The sequence below is a fragment of the Caretta caretta genome, chromosome 2 (genome assembly GCF_965140235.1).
Source record: "Caretta caretta isolate rCarCar2 chromosome 2, rCarCar1.hap1, whole genome shotgun sequence".
Classification (NCBI taxonomy): domain Eukaryota; kingdom Metazoa; phylum Chordata; order Testudines; family Cheloniidae; genus Caretta; species Caretta caretta.
In genome coordinates, this window is record NC_134207.1 from 25,931,492 (window position 1) to 25,951,154 (window position 19,663).

Below are 19,663 nucleotides of genomic sequence, written 5' to 3' on the forward strand. Positions count from 1 at the left end.
AAATTTGTGTTCAGTGTATTGAATTCTTTACTGTGACATTTATAACTGTAATAAAAAAGACTTTTCCAAATGTCTGTCAGTCTTCAGGCTTTGTGCGCTAGATAGTCTTTCTTATCTTCAGAAAATATTTCTGATGTTACAGTTGCTATTTACAGAATTGAATGATGGCCTTATTAGGGATCCTTAGAAATATAATTTGTGGTGGAATGTGAATTGCTAATCTCTTAAAGCAGGCTTTTCTAGAAAGATTTTTGTTTTGTAAACTGAGATAACAAAATGCAGTAGAACCCTCTTTAATCTGCACTTCGCTAAACTACACATTTCATAATTCACACCAGAAAAGGGGAGTATCTGCCCACTTCTCAGCAAATACTTAATAGAATGGTGTCATAAGGCTTCTTGCTAACAAAGGGTGAATTATTTTTACAAAATAAACTACCAAACATTTACTGGCACATTGCAGAATGTGATCTATAGTTCAAATTATACTGCAGTTGCTAAAATTAATTAGCAAAGTACGTTTTGTGATGCACAACCCCTGCTCCTTTTTAATGTATATTCACCTTGCTTGATTGTGCAATGAGCTAACTGCAGGTAGACCTGCCTCTGTGCACAGCTCATGGCAGGATCAGAGCCTTACTTACAAATTCACAAGATTCAGTTATTTGCAATGAGTCTCCCAGTCATTAGCATGACATTAGAGAGCTACTAATACTGACAAATATTAAAATATAATTATGAATCCTAGATGGAATTGGCAAATAACTCTTCAAAATAATTTGACTTGCATGCTAGTGGTCTTAACTTTCATGATTAAATGCTTCTCTCTTTACGCGAGAAGGAGTTTGCATTTCTAAGGTCACAAGGTTATAGAATATAGTAATAAAATACAGCATGTTGCGGGAGGAGGGGCATGGAATCTGGATGGCACAAGGAATGGTAATGGATTATCATCTTTTATTCTAGATAGTTAGTTAAATTCATCTCAGGTGTGGTAGGAAAGTGACTACTTAGTGACCTATGTAAAATGAGCTAGTGGCCTCCAACTAGTTTCCAGGTATCTATGTTGCATTAGTAAAATTCTTGAATGAGTAAAATTAAACTTGTGCATAAATGACTGCAAGATGAGGGCCTAAAACGTTAATTCTGCCTCTGTCCTTCATATATCTGATTTCAAACTGAGCAGGTGTATATTAGATAGGTTTCTATTCTATAGGAAAGTAAGGGATTTTTTCCATGGCAAAGTAGACCTTTTGTATGGCCATCAGTGGTATTAGAAAGAGGACAGATGATTGGATTGGTTTGACTGCTAAAGAATGAAATTGCCAATTTATCATTATTAGTAATAGTTTCAGCAATATCTGTGCTGTTATATTTTCCACTACGAACTCATGTGTAATTGTTTGACACTATTGTATCGATGGGCTAGTTTACAGTGATTAATAGTAACAAATGTCTAGATACAGATGTTATTTAATAAAGTAATACCAAACTTTAGCCTTAGAAACTTTCTGTTATTATAAACCTACATATAATCTGCATTGAGGTACAAGAAAAAAGATGATTGATATGGAGCCTGATTGACCAACTGCGTGGATTCTACTGACATTATTGGCCACTGGATTTGTAGATTCATGGAAACAGGATTAGACAAAGTTTGATGCTGCTACCTTTGCGTATTACTAGTATTCCAATCATACTTGTTACTCGTCAGCATAGGCAGTATTTCGATTCAGGCTGATCTGTCTATGCCATGGGCTACACCCTGAGCTGGTGTAAATTGGCCAGGTTTGTGGAGCTGTGCTGATCTACAGCAGTTGGGGCTCAGGCTCCAGAAGCTGATTTATTCATGTAGTCATAACAATTAGAGGCCAAACAGCCCAATGAAAACTAAAAACAGACTGACTCATTCGAGTCTGAGGGCTTGTCTTCACTGCTGACCAAATCAGCAGCATCAATTTAGTGGGTCTGGTGAAGACGTGGTAAGTTGATGGCAGAGGGCTCTTCCATCGACATCAGTACTCCATCTCCCCCAGAGGAGGAAGGTATGTCGGCGGGAGAGTGTATGTAAATTGAGCTAAGCTAGGTAGTTACATAACCTAGTACTTAAGTTAACTTAAGTTGACTTAAGTTATGTAACTTAACTAGCCTACCTTAGATCAACTTACCTCATTAGTGTAGACCAGGCGTGACCGCTTGACAAGTACACACATTGGTTACCTTGACTGGTCTTCTGCTCGGAAAGTTCACGCCTGTAGCTCTAGCCCCAGAGTCCGTTCCTATACAAAGAGCGGCATATTAACTTCTGAAGAGCCGCATGTGGCTCCGGAGCCACAGGTTGGCCACCCCTGCTTTAAATCTTGTTGCACTGGTAGGGAAGTGGCAAATACTCAGGTCAGACTCAATCTGTAGAATAATCCAGATTCTTGGAGGAAATCCAGAATTTCTCAGGTAGTGGCTTCTGGAAATGTGGGAATCTACTATTGTGTGTGGCCTTTCACAGGTATCTTCCCCCCTAGTTTGGTTGATCTGTCTGGACACCCATCTAAATCAGATGATATGAGACTGCTTTTTTCAGTCGCTAGGGTTGGAATGAGCAAGGAAAGTGAAACACTGTCTGCCAGTGTCTTAGTGAATTCTAGGGCTGCTAAAACTGACTGAGAGTTCTTGTCAGGCAGACATCCCTTGAGGGAATGCTGTCTGGCTACTTTATATTAGCTATGAAGAAATAGGTTGAAACCAAGCACCTGTAAACTTACAAATGCTTCATGGAAAGAGTTAATAAGGAGTTTTGAGCCATCCATAAACAAAGAGCCGGATAGGCAGAGATCTATAGAAGAGCCTAGATGAGGCTTTAAAAGGTTGATAAGATTTTGGCAAGATCTTTATTGCCTTGGGGAAATGTTGAATACCTGCTGAATTTTCAGTTGATGTACATGTGGGTTGCGGGTGACTAATAAGATTGTGGAACCTTTCTGGCTCTCCACCCACTGTGGCTTTGGTTTGTTAACCTTTTCGACACTCAGCAAAGCTGGTCTCCCCTCTTCTTTCCAACCTTTATGGGATTTTGTGGAGGGGACAGCATGTAGGTCGTATGGGTTTATTTCCTGGCATGAGTCAGCTACATTTTTGGGGCATAAATACTCCAATTTATGAGTATGGAAGATCTTGCAAGGGATTTAAATAGTTTAATTTTTTTTTTAAATTCATGGGGAATTTTAAGTTTTCTGATGGACACTTAGAGGTTAGGACAGGCTCTCCTGGTATTCATTTTTCAAATCTAAATAACAAAAGCAAGCAGATTAGACTGCGATACACACAGAGCAGAACAGATGAGTAAGAAGGTGCTATTTTTACTCAATCGCTTTGCTGAGTAGAGCTATTTTTATTGCTAAAGCACTCACCGAATAAGCTTTAATGTTGTTTAACTGATCTATTTACCTTTTTAAGCATCAGGCAGTATTTCCACTACAATTAGTAAAATTATGAAATATTTCTTGCCCACTATGCAAGAATGCATAATGCATTGTAGTAGAAAGCGAATGTAGATTTGAATTCAGATTTAGGCCCTGACCTTGCAAGCTGTGTGGTCAAGATCCTACACCCCCATGGAACCCCTTTAGACTTAGTGGAGATTTCTGTGAGCACAGAAGCCTGCCCATATGGATCAGATTGCAGGACATCTAGCTTATACAAATTGAGCAATGAATCGAAAAGAAAAGAAATGGTTTCTGGCTCATATGGTTGTGAAAGAAAGCTTGAAAAATGCTGACCAATCCTTACAGGCAAATAAAAAGAACTCCCTTATTATTTCTAAAAATCATGATTTTAATATTTTGGGGGGACTTGACTCATGATTTCTGAATGCTTAAGGCTGACGGTACTGCTCCTGTGGTTCTCCTCTTCCTTCTCAATCATGTGAGTTCGGGGCTTGAAAAGTTCACTTGCCCATGGTTAGAAGGCAGCTTTCCCTGATAAGTGCCATCAGCTGCTGAAGAAACCAAGCTTTTTAATTGAGAAGAACCAGCTAAATCTCACTCTTACTGGAACAGCTCTGCGGAGAAACAGGGACATGGGCAGGAATTACTCATTGGGAAGGGAAGACTCAAAAACATAGGGAAGGGGTGGGATAGAATAGAGAGACATCTCTTTCGCAGCAAGCTGAGGGGAGAGGCAAATGGTGGAGAAGCAGTGACCCACGTCATGAGTTGAGTTCTATATAGCTGTAGCTCACGAAAGCTCATGCTCAAATAAATTGGTTAGTCTCTAAGGTGCCACAAGTACTCCTTTTCTTTTTGCGAATACAGACTAACACGGCTGTTACTCTGAAATAAAACACCTTGATAATTTTCTTCCCTGTTGAGTTCTACTCAGTTAACTTTGCAGTTCCTGGAGACAAATTCTCAGTTATGCTAAAGCCCTTTTACATGTGTTAGCTATACACTATTTTCCCCCTTGAGTAATAGGCTCCTGTGAGAAGCCTAGCCTTGGCCTTGACCTTGACCAGCTAAACCAAAGTGAAAGCTATTCCCCTGTGCTGATTGTAGGGAAAAGGTTGAGTTAGCTACCACCAACCTGACCTTAACCTCTTTTCCTATCCTAGACAAATATTGAGAGAGATGGACACTAAAATTAAAAGGGGAGAAAAAAACCCCTAAACTTGTCTGAGTAAATGCTGTAGATGGAATTGACTTATATATTCTAAGCTTACTGAGAGTGGGGCAGAAAAAAACAGTCAGTGCAAGCAAACGTTCTTTGTATGTGTGAGAGGGACGGGTGGGCGTAGGGTTGGATAAATATAAAAGCACTGGGAAGTAGAGGAGTGCTCCGGGAGCAAAATGAATTCAGCTAAATGAGTGCAGTGACCCCCCCCCCCATCATGGTGACCCTTTTCATGGTGTTTTGAAGGAACAAATTCAGTACAACATTTGCTTACTCTGTGTTTAGTCTATCCCAACTGTTTAGTCATTTAAATCGATGGTCAAACAAACAAACACAAAAAAACAGGATGGCAAACTTGAAATGTCTTTTTCCTTCCTTCCTCATAATATCAACAATTTTGCAATGGGCTTTTCTTAAACCGCTTGTGTTTGTTTGGAATAAGCCTCCTCTCTCTCCAGTAAAAAGCCATTGGAATCTGAATCCGCCCGTCATATCCTTTTGCTAGCAGTAATTCTTTTACTTTTGTGTCCTGAAGGATCCCACTATACAACATAACTGAAACAGTACTAATGTTATTTACCTCGAAAGGATGATGGGCTGAGAGTGGGCAATGCGATTTTTTTTATTTAATTACATTTAATTTTAACCCTTTCAAGTGATGTTTATGCTTGCATGGAATCATGAAATATTGGCACATTTATTCCCCCCAGACATGGCACAGTGAGGGGCAAATCAAAGTGGCCTCACAAGATGTCTTTCCCCCCCCCCCCTGCCAAAATGAAAAATAAATTAAAAATCTGCATTGTCTTTGGGCAGTGTGAAAGAAATGGGCAAGAGCAGGGATAGAGCAGAGGAGCTGCAATCCACAGGAGAATCGGAATGTTACCTGAGGCAGCATTAACTTCCACTGTACGCTTTGTGTCTCTCCCCTTGGGAAAGGTAGAGCACAGATGAGGGTTGGCAGCCAAAGGCTATGAGAAGACTCTTGGTCCTATTGAGCTTCTGTAGCAGAGGCCAGGGCATTTAAACAAGGATGAATAAGAGTACCTCCATGCAAGATCTACAGGGGTGAAGTGCTTAGCTTTCTGTAGATTCCAGGGTTAGTGCTTCCTTATGAATGATCATTTCCTACCCATTCTCTGCCCCACTGCTTGCCTGGACCAGGGTTTGTCATGAGAGACTATTTGTATACTAGTGTTAGCGCTGTTGCAATAATTTGTCCTCCCCTGTGTGCAAGAGGGGAGCATATAGGCATAGCGAGCAGGACAATCTGCCTCTGCCTTGAGGATGGAAAGTCCTGACCCAGTATATTTTCTCTTATCTTTCTATGGTCTGAGGTAGACAGTGCAGGTTTTTCCACATACTCCTTTGTTTCAAGTAGGTAGACCACCTGATGCAGGAAAGATCAGACCCTTTTCCAGTGTCTTATCACCTAATAGTGAATTTATCCATAAACGAATACGTTTCTGTAACACCCCTGAAACCTATGATCACAACACTCGAGTTTAGGAGACCAAAAGATTCCCTTGGATTGTGCACTGTAACAGATTGGCAGGTTCTAGGACCATGCACAGAGATGCTAGGCAGCCAGATCAGGTGAGTCTTATTACCTCCAACTCTGGAGCACATCAGAATTTCAGTGTCTCCCTGACATGCAGAGAACTAGAAGGGTCCTGCAAGGAAAAGTTTTAGGAATAGCTAAGATCAAGAGTGGTGCTTATGCTGAGGTTTATTTAAATTATAGTCATGTAAGGTAACAAAGGCAAAATCCAAGAAGGGGTAAAGTTGGACCAGATCCAGAAAATTAATTCTGGCATTTCCTTACTTTTGAGTGCTTGATTTTGAAACCTTAAAGTTACCCATGCAATCTTAATTCGGCTCCATTGTGCTTATCGTTATGAGATAGTCTGTGATAATATAATTAAAAAGATTATTTTTTTTTATCCCAGGACTCCTACTCATTGAGTGTATAGGCTGGCCCTACTCTAGGGAAGAATCACAGTTGTGTAGTGAATAAGTCTCTTATCCCTATGATCCTGGCCTCATTTGTTGCAGAAGTTGGAAGCTATGAGGTGAATGAGTCAAGGGGGTGAAGGAAGACCGAGGATGGACTCCTGGTTAAGGTGATTGAATGTTGCCCTGGAGAACTGGATTTTATCCTTGTCTCTGCCAGGGTTCCCCTGTGGTGCAGGGCAAGTCGCTTATCATAGCAAGATGCTGTAGGTTCCTCATTTTCTGAGTGTTTGACTTGTGTTCCTAGAGTCTAATCTTCAGCTGTGAGCACTCACGTCTGCGACTGAGATCAATGAGAGTTGTACTTTGAAAATATAAAGTGCAGGTAATGCTCAATACGTGGGGGAGGGGAAGGGGGAAACAGGCTTTGGGTGTGTTAAATTGCACACCCAAAATTAATGGACAGTTTTGACCTTAATATCTCTGTGCATTATTTCCCCTTCTCTAAAATGGGGGTACAATACTCCCTCATCTCACAGGGTTGTTGTGAAGATAGATTAATTTATTTTTGTGAAGCACTCAGATATTATAGTGAAGTGCACCATAAAAGTGCCCATGAAGAAGTTTAATAATTCTGTATTGAGAGCAGGGTTTGAATAAGGCCTCAAGCTGCACATTGAACAATGAGGATTAAACCAAATATTGAATGGTTGCTCATTAAGTCCATCCTATGCAGTGCTACTCTTCTTCTTTGTCACACTTACTCTTCCCCTCTGGGCTCCCTGGCCAAGTCCCAGTCTGCTTTCCCTCCTGGCCTCCTTATACTAGACTTGTACCCTCAGCTCTCATCTTCTGTTCCAGTCTCCTTGACTAGCCAGTGCTAGTTTCCTTGGCCTACTGGCTCTCAGTCTCCATCCCCCATAGCTTCCATTCTCCTTGGTCAGCTAATCCTAGTCTCTCCCACCCCAGGATTCTTATTCCAGTCTAGTCCCTCCACTGCTGCTGTCCCCTGGTTCATACCTCTGTCCCCCCAAGGCTCATAATCTGGGTGTCTTTCAACAGGAATAGCAAAAGGTCCGTTCCTGACACCAGTGTAACACCACCCCACTCTCTCACACTCTGGCAGATTTCAAGTCTCTGCATTGAGGCAAAACAAAATAATCTTTCGGTGACTCCAAACCCTCAATTTTTTCAGGTGGCTTAATCACGGTAACCACCTGTTCCTCTTCCTCCAAACACTGGCATTTTCATCCTTTCTCTTGTTTGTTTTTACACTGGTCTACACTACACAGTTAGGCCGACCTAATTATATCGGTGTCTACACTACAGCCTTCCTCCTGCCGACTGTAAGTGCGCTATTATACCGACATAATAACTTCACCTACATGAGAGGTATAGAGCTTATGTCGGTGTAGTTAGGGTGACGAAGTGTCTGTGAAGACGCTGCCTTACTTACATCAGCTGTTAGCTGTCTTTCCAGTTTCAGGGCAGGAGCCATGAAATTGACAAGAAAGTGAGGCAGCTAGAGCCCAGCCTCCCCCACTCCCTTGGAGAGCTGGGTGGGTGGACATTGCTCCTAGCTGGGAGCTGGGGCAAGAATGGATCCCGCTCCCACCTGGGAGCCGGGGTGAGAAGCCCCGGGCAGCTGGACCCCCAGTTCATGGCTGGGAGCCAGGCAGCCATGTCAATTTCATGGCTTTGTTGCATCTTATCTTTGGTTAGGGTGTAAGCTCTTCAGGGAAGACACTGTGCTTTCCTATAAGTTTTTACAGTGCCTCGCACAATGGGAAATAATCCTAATGGGACCTTTGAGTATCACACCTACTCTTTATTACCACTGCTACATTTAGTTCCTTATTTTTTCCATTTCAAGAAAACATTTAATCCTGATGGTTTCTTAGCACCACAACAGGTCCCTTTCCTTTGTAAAGGGGTAAAGGAAAGACTATAATCTACTGTAAGAGAACAAGGTTGCGACTTACAATACTTGGCACTTCTGTAGTACCTTCAGTCTCATACACTGCCATTGTTAATGAATTTCCCCTAACCAAACCTCCATGACTTCCAATCACTCCATAATCATCCGAGAGCTAACGGGCGGATGGAAGAAACTGCGGCACACTTCTGGATGAAGTAGCTTGTCCTACATCATGTAAGGTGTATATGGAAGGTCCAGGAGGAAAACCCAGATCTCTTGGCTCCCAGGCTTGTGCTTTAACTTTGTTTCCTAATTGAAGTCTTCTGCTGGACTAAGACTTTGGAATCTCAGTGTACAGATTTTAAAAGGGCATCTGGGATTTAATGAAAGGGCTTTCTAGTGGGAGAGTACCTGCTCACGGGCTCTGGGCTCATGCTGCTTTAGCTTGGTTGTCCATGACAGTTTTTCAAGGCTGATCTAATGGCGGGTAGAAATGAGACCAGTGGGTTAGAGTGAGAGAAGGAAGCAGAACCACTAGTGTGCAGGCAAAGCAAAAACATTTTAATTCTATATTGTTTTCTTTAGTGGCTCTTCAGTTTCATTCCCCCTAGGAAGAAATATTGAACAAAATTGCCTGTGCTAATCCCTTTTGCAAATAGAGGGAGACTGGACTATTAATTATAAATATGTCTGAAAACAGCACAGTAATCAGAAAGTAAAAGGTAAAAATCTGAGTACTTGTTTACATGAACAGGAAGCAGCCTCAGGATCAGTTTATTTGAAAGTCTGTTTGTATAAAAGGTTGTTAATTCATGAATATGGGAATGTGCAATTACAGAACAAAAAAACCCAGTTAAAATATCAACACAATTCTAAATTCCATTGCATGTTTCTCTGGGTTTTCCTATTTCTGGCTGTGTGTCTTTAGTATGCATAGGAGTGTGTGTGTTCATAGAGGTGTTAAGTTCCTTTCATTTGTTCATATGGTGGAAATGTTAATTTTCAGTGGTGTGAAGGGCTTAAGGGGAGACAATTAGCTGTGTAAGTCATTATTCTCATTTATTGAAGTAGCCTTTCTGATTTGCTGTACATGCCCCATGCATGCGTCCCATACTATTTAGGAACTGAAGTACTTTATTAAGCAGAGAACTTAATGGAACAAGTAATGTAAGGTTTTACATTTTAAAAAATACAAAAAACTTTCCGTTCCATCCCAGCAATAAATGTACGAGATACATTTAGTTCATGCTGATAAGACCTATATGAGGGCACTTGGACCACAGAGATGCTCAGGTACCTCAGTAGGTATGCTACAATAACCTGAATAGAATAGTATTATGCAGTGTTGTTTTCCTTCTGTTTCCTCCTGTCCTATCCTGTCTCAATATCAAGCTACGATATCTTTGACGTGATCAGAAATAACCCTAGATACCTGTGTGACTATCTGTACTCCATAACAAATGTTTCCCATATTAGACTATTTTTTATTCCTTCCAATGCAGTGTTCTCTCTAAGCCACATGTGTTGAATTTTCCCTAGCTATCCATTGCAATCTGAATCCCAATGGCATTGATCGTCCTGTCCACACAGAAGATATTAACCTGTCACTTGAAGGTGAAGGAGTTGAGTTGCCCTCACGTAAGAGTGATAATACTCAAAAGGTGCTTGAGTCGAAAGGGACACCCAAGAGACAGCAGGTGGAACCAGAAACATCTAAGGTAGGTAAATTCAGATCACTGCTTATTTTACAGAACCCTGAAGTGTGCCAATATGTCACAGAAGACACAAAGTCATGGACAATGAGAAAAAGCAGCCGCGGGGGGGGAAAGTGTTGCAGCAATAGAAAAGTATAGCTACACTAGGCACATGCATAACTTGGTGTTTCCACTGTTTTATATCTGTCTATATGAAAAGAATAAAAAATAGTTGAATTGCTCTATTGCAGGCATTGCAAAAGAGGTAAGTTTGCAGACTGATTTTAAAACAGGATAGAACGGTGACTGAGTGGACCGGCGTGGATTTGTGCTTTAACATGAGTTTGTGGAGACTGAGGCTAGTCTAAACTGAGAAGTTCAATTGGCATAGCAACATCAATTCGGGGTGTGAAAAATCCACACGTCTGAGAGACATAGTTAAGCCAACCTAATCTCCGGTGAAGGCCGTGCTTAGTCGATGCAAGTGTCCTTCCACTGACCTAGCTGCTGCCTCTCAGGGAGGTGGATTACCAACAGCGATTGGAGAACCCCTCTCATCACTGTAATAAGTGTCTACAGCTATAGCGCTGCAGTGTTTCTAGTGTAGACATACTGTACCCTGAGTTTAGTATGATGCATAAACTAATTTGAAGTAGAATGTACCCAGTCAACTTCTTCACATCTGACATCACTGTGAATAGCTATACTTCAGGTGTGAATTTTAAAGACAAATAAATTGTCTGCTCTGATTTATAAATTGACCTGAATTTTTAGTTTATTATTCATGTGCAGTAGAGATACTCATCAAATATAGGTGAATGCTCCAGTCATTTTTGATATTGGACAATAACCTGTCTCTATGTATGGTCACGGCAGATATGTTTTTAAGTGGAATGAAAAATAGAAGAATTGTAAAATATTTTGGGGCAGATTCTGTAAAAGCCCTGTCAATCTTTTGGACCTTGTAAGCCCTGAAAAACTAGAGTGAGGGGAGAGCGGTGGGGGAGCGGGGAAGAGAGAAGGGTGGAGAGGAACTTCTGCAGAGTGGAAGACTGATTATTTTTACCGAATCTGGTACTTCAGGGGTTATTAGAGCAGATAAAATGAGTAAAAAATGAAAGGTCAACAACAGTATTTTTGAATAACTTTGAACAAATAAGTATATTTCCTGCAGTTGATAACAGTAAATTTAATAATGTATACACAACCATTATGAATTTTACTTTTAGAATCAATTAACATTTGATATTTTGCACAATATCCTGGTTTGCTAACAATAGATGCTTACTGTGAATTCACTATAATAGTGTTTATCTAAGATACCTGCTTATAACCGATGCAATTAAAACTCACGTCATCCTTTCTTCAGTGAGTCAATTAACTGAATCCAACCCAGGCTGACAGCAACAAAAAGCAGTTGCAATTTGCAGTCTGTTCAGTGGCCCAGGTCAAGTGAATTATTGGCTTCACTTAAATCCTTGCTGAACAGGTTTCCACATCAGTCTGAATCTTTTATTTGCAGTCTCAACAAAGGGTATGTCTACGCTGCAATAAAAAACTTGTGGCACTGAGTCTTAGAGCCTGGATCAGTTGACTTTTTGGCTCATGGGGCTCGGGCTAGAGGGCTAAAAATTGCAGTGTAGACGTTTGGACTTGGGCTGGAGCCTGGGCTCTGAAACCTTGTGAGGAGAATGAGTCTCAGAGTTCTGGCTTGAGCCTGAGCCCAATTTTTAGCCCTGCAGCCTGAGATCTGAGAGACCAAGTCAGTTAACCCAGGCCAGTCACACCTGTGCCATGGGTCTTTTATTGCAGACACACCCAAAGAGGCCAAATATGAAGTGGATGCTGAAACTAAGCTACACTACTACATAAAAGCACTTTCCTCAAGTCAAAATTGAGATGCTCCGGCAGCACAATATGATGAAACTTCCATTGCTGCTGTCTGTGCTGTATGTGTTCTGTTGATAAGTTGAAAATTTAATTTCCAGGGATGTCCATCAGGAAACCTGGAGGGGAAAAACTGCTTCATTAGTATTGCAAAGTCAGCCATCAGAGTCATATGCACACAGCTGTGCTGATCAAAGTAATCTTGTTAAAGAAGCATTTGTTTGTGCCTGATGAAAATATTTGCACTTTCTCTTTTGGATTAAGCTTGTGATAATTGTTGAGTATCAAACTAATAAAGTGGATCGGCTATTATTGGTGAACATGGTTCTGCAGTATTGGGTGATTCTATCCTTTCTCTCTCTCTCTCTCTCTCTCTCGTTCTGTTGTATCCACGTAGTATTGTTTCTCATCTGATCTGGATTCAGGTTTTCTATTCAGGAGAAATCTAGATAGATGAATCTTTTCTAATTGTCTGCATCTTGAATTGGAAACATAAAATGCAATTTTTATGGGTGTGTGCGTGTGTGTGTGTGTGTGTGTGTGTGTATACAAATTGAAGAAAGTAACTATGTAATTTGTTTCCTTCTGTACAATGAAAGGATGAGAAAGAGTAGAGGAAAAAATACCGCAAATGAAACACTGTTGGGTTATACACTTAATTTACATTTTCCAACACATAGATTTCCCATTTATTTAGCCTTTCTTTTGTCCTTATCTTTTCTTTTCTGGGTCTGTCATTGCTTTTAGTCCCTTTAGTGTTTAAATAATACTAATGCACACATATGTAGTTTTGACATTTATATAATACATAGCAGTGCAATGTGATAAATGCAATTTATGATGTACTTTTGACCACCTTGCATGGCTTTTGCCCAGTAATTCATCTCCATTGGAAACATTTCCCACATTTGAAACCCCTGGTAGCCTCAAGCTATTGCCATTAAAATGATAGGTCGGGCAGGCGAGGGGGCCACCAAGGTTGAGGCCCAACCACTTTTTGGCTGGGCCAAAGCTGAGTAGCACTGCAACCCCACTCACTCAGATTTGTAGGGTGTGGTGTAGGGGCTCATGGGCCAGGGGAGTCAAGCTGCTGGAGACAAGGGTGGGAAGCATGCCTGAGAGGGGAAGAAAGAGGGTCAGGTGGGGGAAGAATCTGTTTCTCTTCTTTCCCTGCCCCGCCATGCACATGCTTTGAATGGCGCACTACCCTTCCTCCCACTTCCCCCGCCCTGATTCAAACAAAGAGAATATTCCACCTGCCAGAGTAATATCTTTTTCTTCTTCTTTCTTACAATGGTTTGAGATGAAGCATGGGTAATATTTCATCATGGACCACTGAGAGATTTAAGGGCCAATTTTTGCAACTCATCAGGGCTGTGAAGGGGAACCTTTATACTACTGGCAAAGAATGAAATATACAACACTCCTAGGTCTGGAATGTCCTATGAGAGCAGATTTTTGAAGGGGGCAGAAAGGGCCGGGGTGTTACAAAACTTATGTAAGTTTCTAAAATGCTGTTTGTTTTCACAGTAATTAAGGCATCTAATTTTAAAGATGAATTGATATGAAAAAACAGAAGAAACCTTCTATCCCTCTTTTCCTGCAGGACATGAAGCAAACCCCAAATACACAAATGTGGTATAAAGACTTTAATGGCATATGTTTGGGTTGATATGGATAGGTCAATGAGACTCTACCCAAGTACAGAGACCACACAAATAGATGCAGGATCAGGGTGTGTTTGTGGATACACACGTGTGTGTGCTCTTTTCCTGGTGTGTGATGCTTTTAATCTTAGAAGTATGTCAAAAGGCAAACTTTAAAATCTATGCTGCCGAATGGACCTATACAGAGCTGAAGTCTCTCTTCCTTTTGTTTTTCCACTAATAGCCAAGGATGGTTTTAGAAAGACATTTTTCCTCCAATAGCTTCACTGTTAGTCCCACTCAGTGGCGAGCTGGAGCCAGTTCCCACCGGTTCACTAGAACCTGTTATTAAATTTAAACCTTTATTTATTATAAATTATTTATAATTATTATTATTTATAATTATTATTAATAATTATTTATTATTTATAAATTTATTAAATAGAACCTTCTAAAAGGGCTTCTAAATTTAACCGGCCAAAAGTGGCGCCTTAGGTGCCTGACTCCATGGGTGCTCCAGGGCTGGAGCACCCAAGGGGAAAATTTGGTGGGTGCAGAGCACCCACCGGCAGCTCCCGGCCCCAGCTCATCTCCGCTCCGCATCCTCCCCTGAACGTGCCGCCCCGCTCTGCTTCTCTGCCCTCCCCCACCCCCCCCCGGCTTCCCGCGAATCAGCTGTTTGTGCAGGAAGCTGGGGCAGGCTGAGAAGCGGGCCGCAGCTTCCTGCTCAGGCCCAGGGAGGCGGAGGTGATCTAGGGAGAGGGGTGTGGGGGCGTGAGGAGGGCCGTCCGTGCCGCAGCAGGTAACCCGGGGAGGGGGCGGTGTGGCGCACAGGGGAACCGCTCCCTGTCCCAGCTCACCTCTGCCACCCTTGGCCTGAGCGGGAAGCCACTGCCTGCTTCTCAGCCTGTCCCATCTTCCTGCACGAATAGCTGATTCGCGGGAAGTCTGGGGGCAGAGAAGTGGAGTGGGGCAGTGTGTTCAGGGGAGGAGGAGGAGCGGAGGTGAGCTCTGGCCAGGCGTGGGGCGGGGAGCTGCTGGTGGGTGCTCTGCACCCACCGAATTTTCCCCCTGGTTGCTCCAGCCTTAGGCGCCACTTTTGATGTGATCAGTGGGGGAGCGGCCGCTCCCCCTGCCCCTCCCCTGCTACGCTCCCCTGCCCCTAGGAGCCAGAGGGTCCTGCGGGATACTTCCTGGGAGCTGCCCCAGGTAAGCACCGCCAGGACTCCACACCTCTCCCCCTGGCAGGTGCCTCTGGCTCTTAGGGGTGGGGTGGGCACCCACTACGGTGACCCACGAGACCCTCCTGCCCGGTTCTGGGGGCAGTCAGGGGACAGGGGAGGGGGGGTGGATGGGGCTGAGGGGGGGCATCAAGGAACACCGGGGGGTTGGATGGGGCAGGAGTCCTGGGGGGCAGGGGTGGGCAATGACCCCCTCATGGAGTGAGGAGGGAACCTGTTAAGATTTTGGCAGCTCATCACTGGTCTCACTGTATGATCTTATATAGTGTTTCCTCAATTTTTTCCATTATCCTTAATGTCATTTCTGCTGGCTCCTATGTCCATCTTGATTTTTTTCCATTTCCTTCCTCTCTAGTCCCACATTTTCTGATTTCTTGTTCTCATTCACAACTTTAATTCATGATTTTGAAAGCGGCACTATTCTTTGTGAGCAAGGGTGCTAGAAACTGGCCCTTCATTTATTAAGAAAAGTTATTCAGAAAAGTTTGATTCTCATATACAGAATATATACGTCATGTCACACATGGTTCTTATTATGTCATAATTGTTGGCAAATATTGCAGGCTGCCTAATGGTGACCAGTAGAGCTACAATTACACTTTTTTTGTTTAGTTAGTAATTGCAGTTTTATATCTGACTCGGAGACAACTTACAGGCATTTCAAATCTGCACAAAAACTGTAAGAAAATAAAATGGTAGATGAAGTGACGTTGCCTTTTGTTGACAAGCGCTTTATAGATATCAGTATGCTGAACACTTTTTCCCCTTTTGTTTGTAATGTAGCTTATTAACACTTTGGGGCTCTTTATATTTTTCCATAATTCAGTTATGAAAAAAGAACTCAAAACATTAAAGGTCGGAGGTTGAGAATTCTAAACCAACTACTGTTCCCTTATCTCAGCTCATCAGGCCAAATATCACCACTGGACTAGAGAGTAGTCAATTCCATTGACCTCATGGAATTCTGCTTGCTTATGGCAGTAGTTAATGGCCCCATGCTGCAATACACACTTTAACGGCATGCCTTGAAGCATGTCTCTGAGCACAGAGAGACAAGGCAGGTTCTAAGCGGCACTTGTTAGGTTGATATTTATCCAGCTTCAGTGATGTGTAAGGATATTTTATCTTGACAGTGTGTACAGAATTTTAGCCCTTAGTTTCCATTTTTAATGTCAGAATAAAGGAAATGAGCATCCAGAACAGACAATTCCCCCAAAAGCACAAATTTTGCATTAGTAACTTCTTTTTATAATTGTCACGTTTAAACAGATCCTGATACAATGGGGCTGTTAAAAAGTCAACAATTGCTCGTTACCACCCAGTTCCCCCCCACACGCATACACACTCACTCTCACACACACTCACACACACACACACAGAGTTAGGTAAATGAAGACTTTTAATGATGGGGTGGGTTGATTTAAATCAAGGTTTCTTGCTTGCTGATTTAAAGCTGTAATTTAAATAGTTGATTTTAATCTTGTTTTGCATGTGTACTTTATTTTCCTAAAGATGCATTGATTCTCATTGGTTGGTAACCACTGAAAAGTTGATTTGCAACTAAATACAGCCCTTATGCTAAATTTGGTCCTTTTTTTATTTTTTCCCTCTTTAACTAGCCAGGAGGATACCCTATATATATCACCCATTTATTTGAGCAATTATATAGCTTATTTTACATCTAGTCAGATTCTTAATTTTTGCATTTGTATTAAGATGAGTGATGCATTTCTTATTTACTAGATGATTAATCTTGTACTGGTCATTTTGTGTCAAACTCTATTTAGATGGAAATTCAGTTAAATGCATGAAAGCAGTATTTTCTTTAATTGTTAAATAAAACTACCTTCTGTGCTGGATAAGGAAAAAACTCTGTTTTATCAAAACATGTTTTGCATCTAAAACTGGCTGATTTATTACACCAAAGAAGTAATATCTGTAGTTAACAGATTATTTCTACTCACCATGTCCTTCACAATTTTAGAATAGGTGTGAGGAGGAGATCTACTTAATTTCTTGTCATAGATTGGAAGAGGAAAACAGGCTTTCCTGCTTTTTCAACTCAATTAATTTCTTAACTTTGAATGAAATAGTCATTGAACTGAACCAGTTGAGTAAACTGAAATGGAGAAAATAGTCTCTCTCAGAAGAAGGTACTGCTGTCAAAAACTGGTTTAGCATTTCAACAAACTCTGGTTGCAGGTGCTTAGCCAGTGACTTCCATCAATTCAGTGGTTTGACTGTCTTTAAAAATTCAGCAGCAAATATTTATCACTTAATATTTTTCCAACATTTAATTTAACTGATTATAATAGATTATAGTGAGAAAAGGCTTTAACATAGGTTGTCATAATGTCAAATTTAATTTTAAATATATTTCATTTTAAACATAAACCTGTGTTTAATTCCAATAATGAAGTCTGGTTTTTAAATGTTTAAAAATGGGGAATTTTTAGGTTTTTTTTGTTTTTTTTTCCCTTTAAATCCTGTTATCGGCCCCATTTAAGGGTGAATTGGCAAGACCTCACATGGCTCTAGACTGGTGGCCAATGTCACTATTCCAAAAAAACTCCAAAAGAGTTATTTTTATTTATTGAACAGGACGTTCTTGTTTTAAGCTTTTCCCTTTGAAAAGCAACAGGGAGAAAAAAGGCTAGAGGGGTGGCACCAGGATATCCCTGCAAGCCTGAGGCTGAAACCCAGGCCAGTTGGCTGAGGTTAACAAACATTTCATGATGGGGGGGGAGGAGACGGGGAAGGGGTGTTTCACCAGAATCCAAATAGCTCTGTTTCAAATAGCTCATTTCTTAAGATAAAACCCGAGAGGAAGTAAATTTAGTGTAGATTTTTCTTCCTTTATTAATGATAGTTATAGTGACACACAACAGCTCTTCCTGCCCCAGTCTTTGATAGAATTAGTAAGTATAGTTACAGAATGACAGTCTACAGGACCTATTGCTCTGAGTACAGAAATGGTTCCAAAATTTTTTTCAGTTTCAATTGATATAGTTACATTTTAGGGTAATGTGGCTCCCTGGTGTCTCATTTTGTGGTTGTTTTGTAATCTACAGCACTTAGCTGTTCTTGCCTCTGTCTTCATTTTTGATGCTGTGCTTTTCTTTTAACTCCTAGTTAGACGCTTGCATGTCTTCTACCTTTCAGTGTGTCTAAACTGGAGGAGTGAAATGCTTGATACGAACATCTTCTTTTCTCTCTCAATATTTGCTTGCATCTGCTGGAGCAGTGATGTAACGTTTTTGATTAAATATGGATCAAGGCAGAGAATTTGTTTGGCTTGCCCAGGCAATTTTTTAGGTAAGATAAGCCCTCCAAACTGTCCGCAAATAAGTAACACAATTTGTGTGCAAAATAACTGTCAGACTTGTACACAGAAATGCAGCAAATGTCAACAAAAAAAAAATGGAAAAAGCTTTCAGCTTTTCGAACTACAGCTTTCTTTACACACACACACACACACACTTGCATCTGCAATTCAACAAATGACTATTCACATTATAATATCAAGCTAAAGAGAAGTATAATTGAGATGTTCATGACTATGACCTGTGTGTGTGGCTACATTAGTATGAAAATATAGCATGGACTCGTGCTGTTCTGTTTTGAACAGTGAAATAGAAACATACAATGACCTCTGCCCACATGAAATGAATGGGGTCTTTTCATAATTTGGTGGTTGGTCCAACTGACGAGAATATCTTTATGGGACTTCTGACTGCCATATACAAAATCTCCTCTTAGTTCAGTATTTCAATGAGAAATAGCTAGCAGAAGAAGAAAGAAAGTGTTGTCTCCCTTCTGTTGAGCGGGAGCAGATATCCGGGCCTTGCAGGTAGGTTCTTATTGTAGTAGAAATCCAATGATGTGACATGGAGTCTAGGTATATTCTTGGTGACATGGGTTTATTTTACACTATGGTTGTCTTTTGCTCTTTACACAACTAACATAATATGAAGAAACCCCATAGCACAGAGAAATCCCAGAGAAATCCTAGCAGTGAACACACTGCTGAGCTGACAGGTTGTTGGTGTCTTCTGAAACTACGATGACACTGAGGCCCCTTATTTTTGAGCAATATTTTTCTTTAAAGTAATTATTTTACTCTCTCTGTGTGTGTGTGTGTATGTATGTGTGTGTGTGTGTGTGTGTATATACACACACACACACACACATCCAAAGACTCTGCTTGCTGAGCTCTGTCTTGGGACATCTGGACTGGAGAGGCTATGTCCAGCTCTGATTCTCTGGGTGGATCTGTGTCAATATGATTCCCAGGGTAGATGAGAATAGCCTGGGCCTGGTGGGGGTCTTCACAACCCCCAGCTCAGGACTGTGCCTAAGGCCACGTCTACACTACCCGCTGGATTGGCGGGTAGTGATCGATCTATCGCGGATCGATTTATTGTGTCTAATGTAGATGCGATAAATCGCCGATAGCTCTCGTTGACTCCGGAACTCCACCACGGAGAGAGGCGGAAGCGGAGTCAACGGGGGAGTGGTGGCCATTGATCCCGCGCCGCGAGGATGCGAAGTAAGTGATTCTAAGTCGATCTAAGATACGTCGACTTCAGCTACGCTATTCTCGTAGCTGAAGTTGCGTATTTTAGATCGATTTCCCACCTACCCCACCCCACCCCCAGTGTA

General features: G+C 41.5%; 1 protein-coding gene across 3 annotated transcripts in view; it reads left to right on the top strand.

Moving 5' to 3' along the window:
* SAMD12 (sterile alpha motif domain containing 12) overlaps nt 1-19,663 on the top strand; it is a 238,925-nt gene that overhangs the window by 8,151 nt on the left and 211,111 nt on the right. For all 3 annotated transcript variants that reach the window (XM_048841536.2, XM_075124964.1, XM_075124965.1), the window contains exon 2: nt 10,073-10,251. In XM_048841536.2, the coding sequence (XP_048697493.1) occupies nt 10,073-10,251 (179 nt within the window). The remainder of the gene's footprint in view (nt 1-10,072; nt 10,252-19,663) is intronic.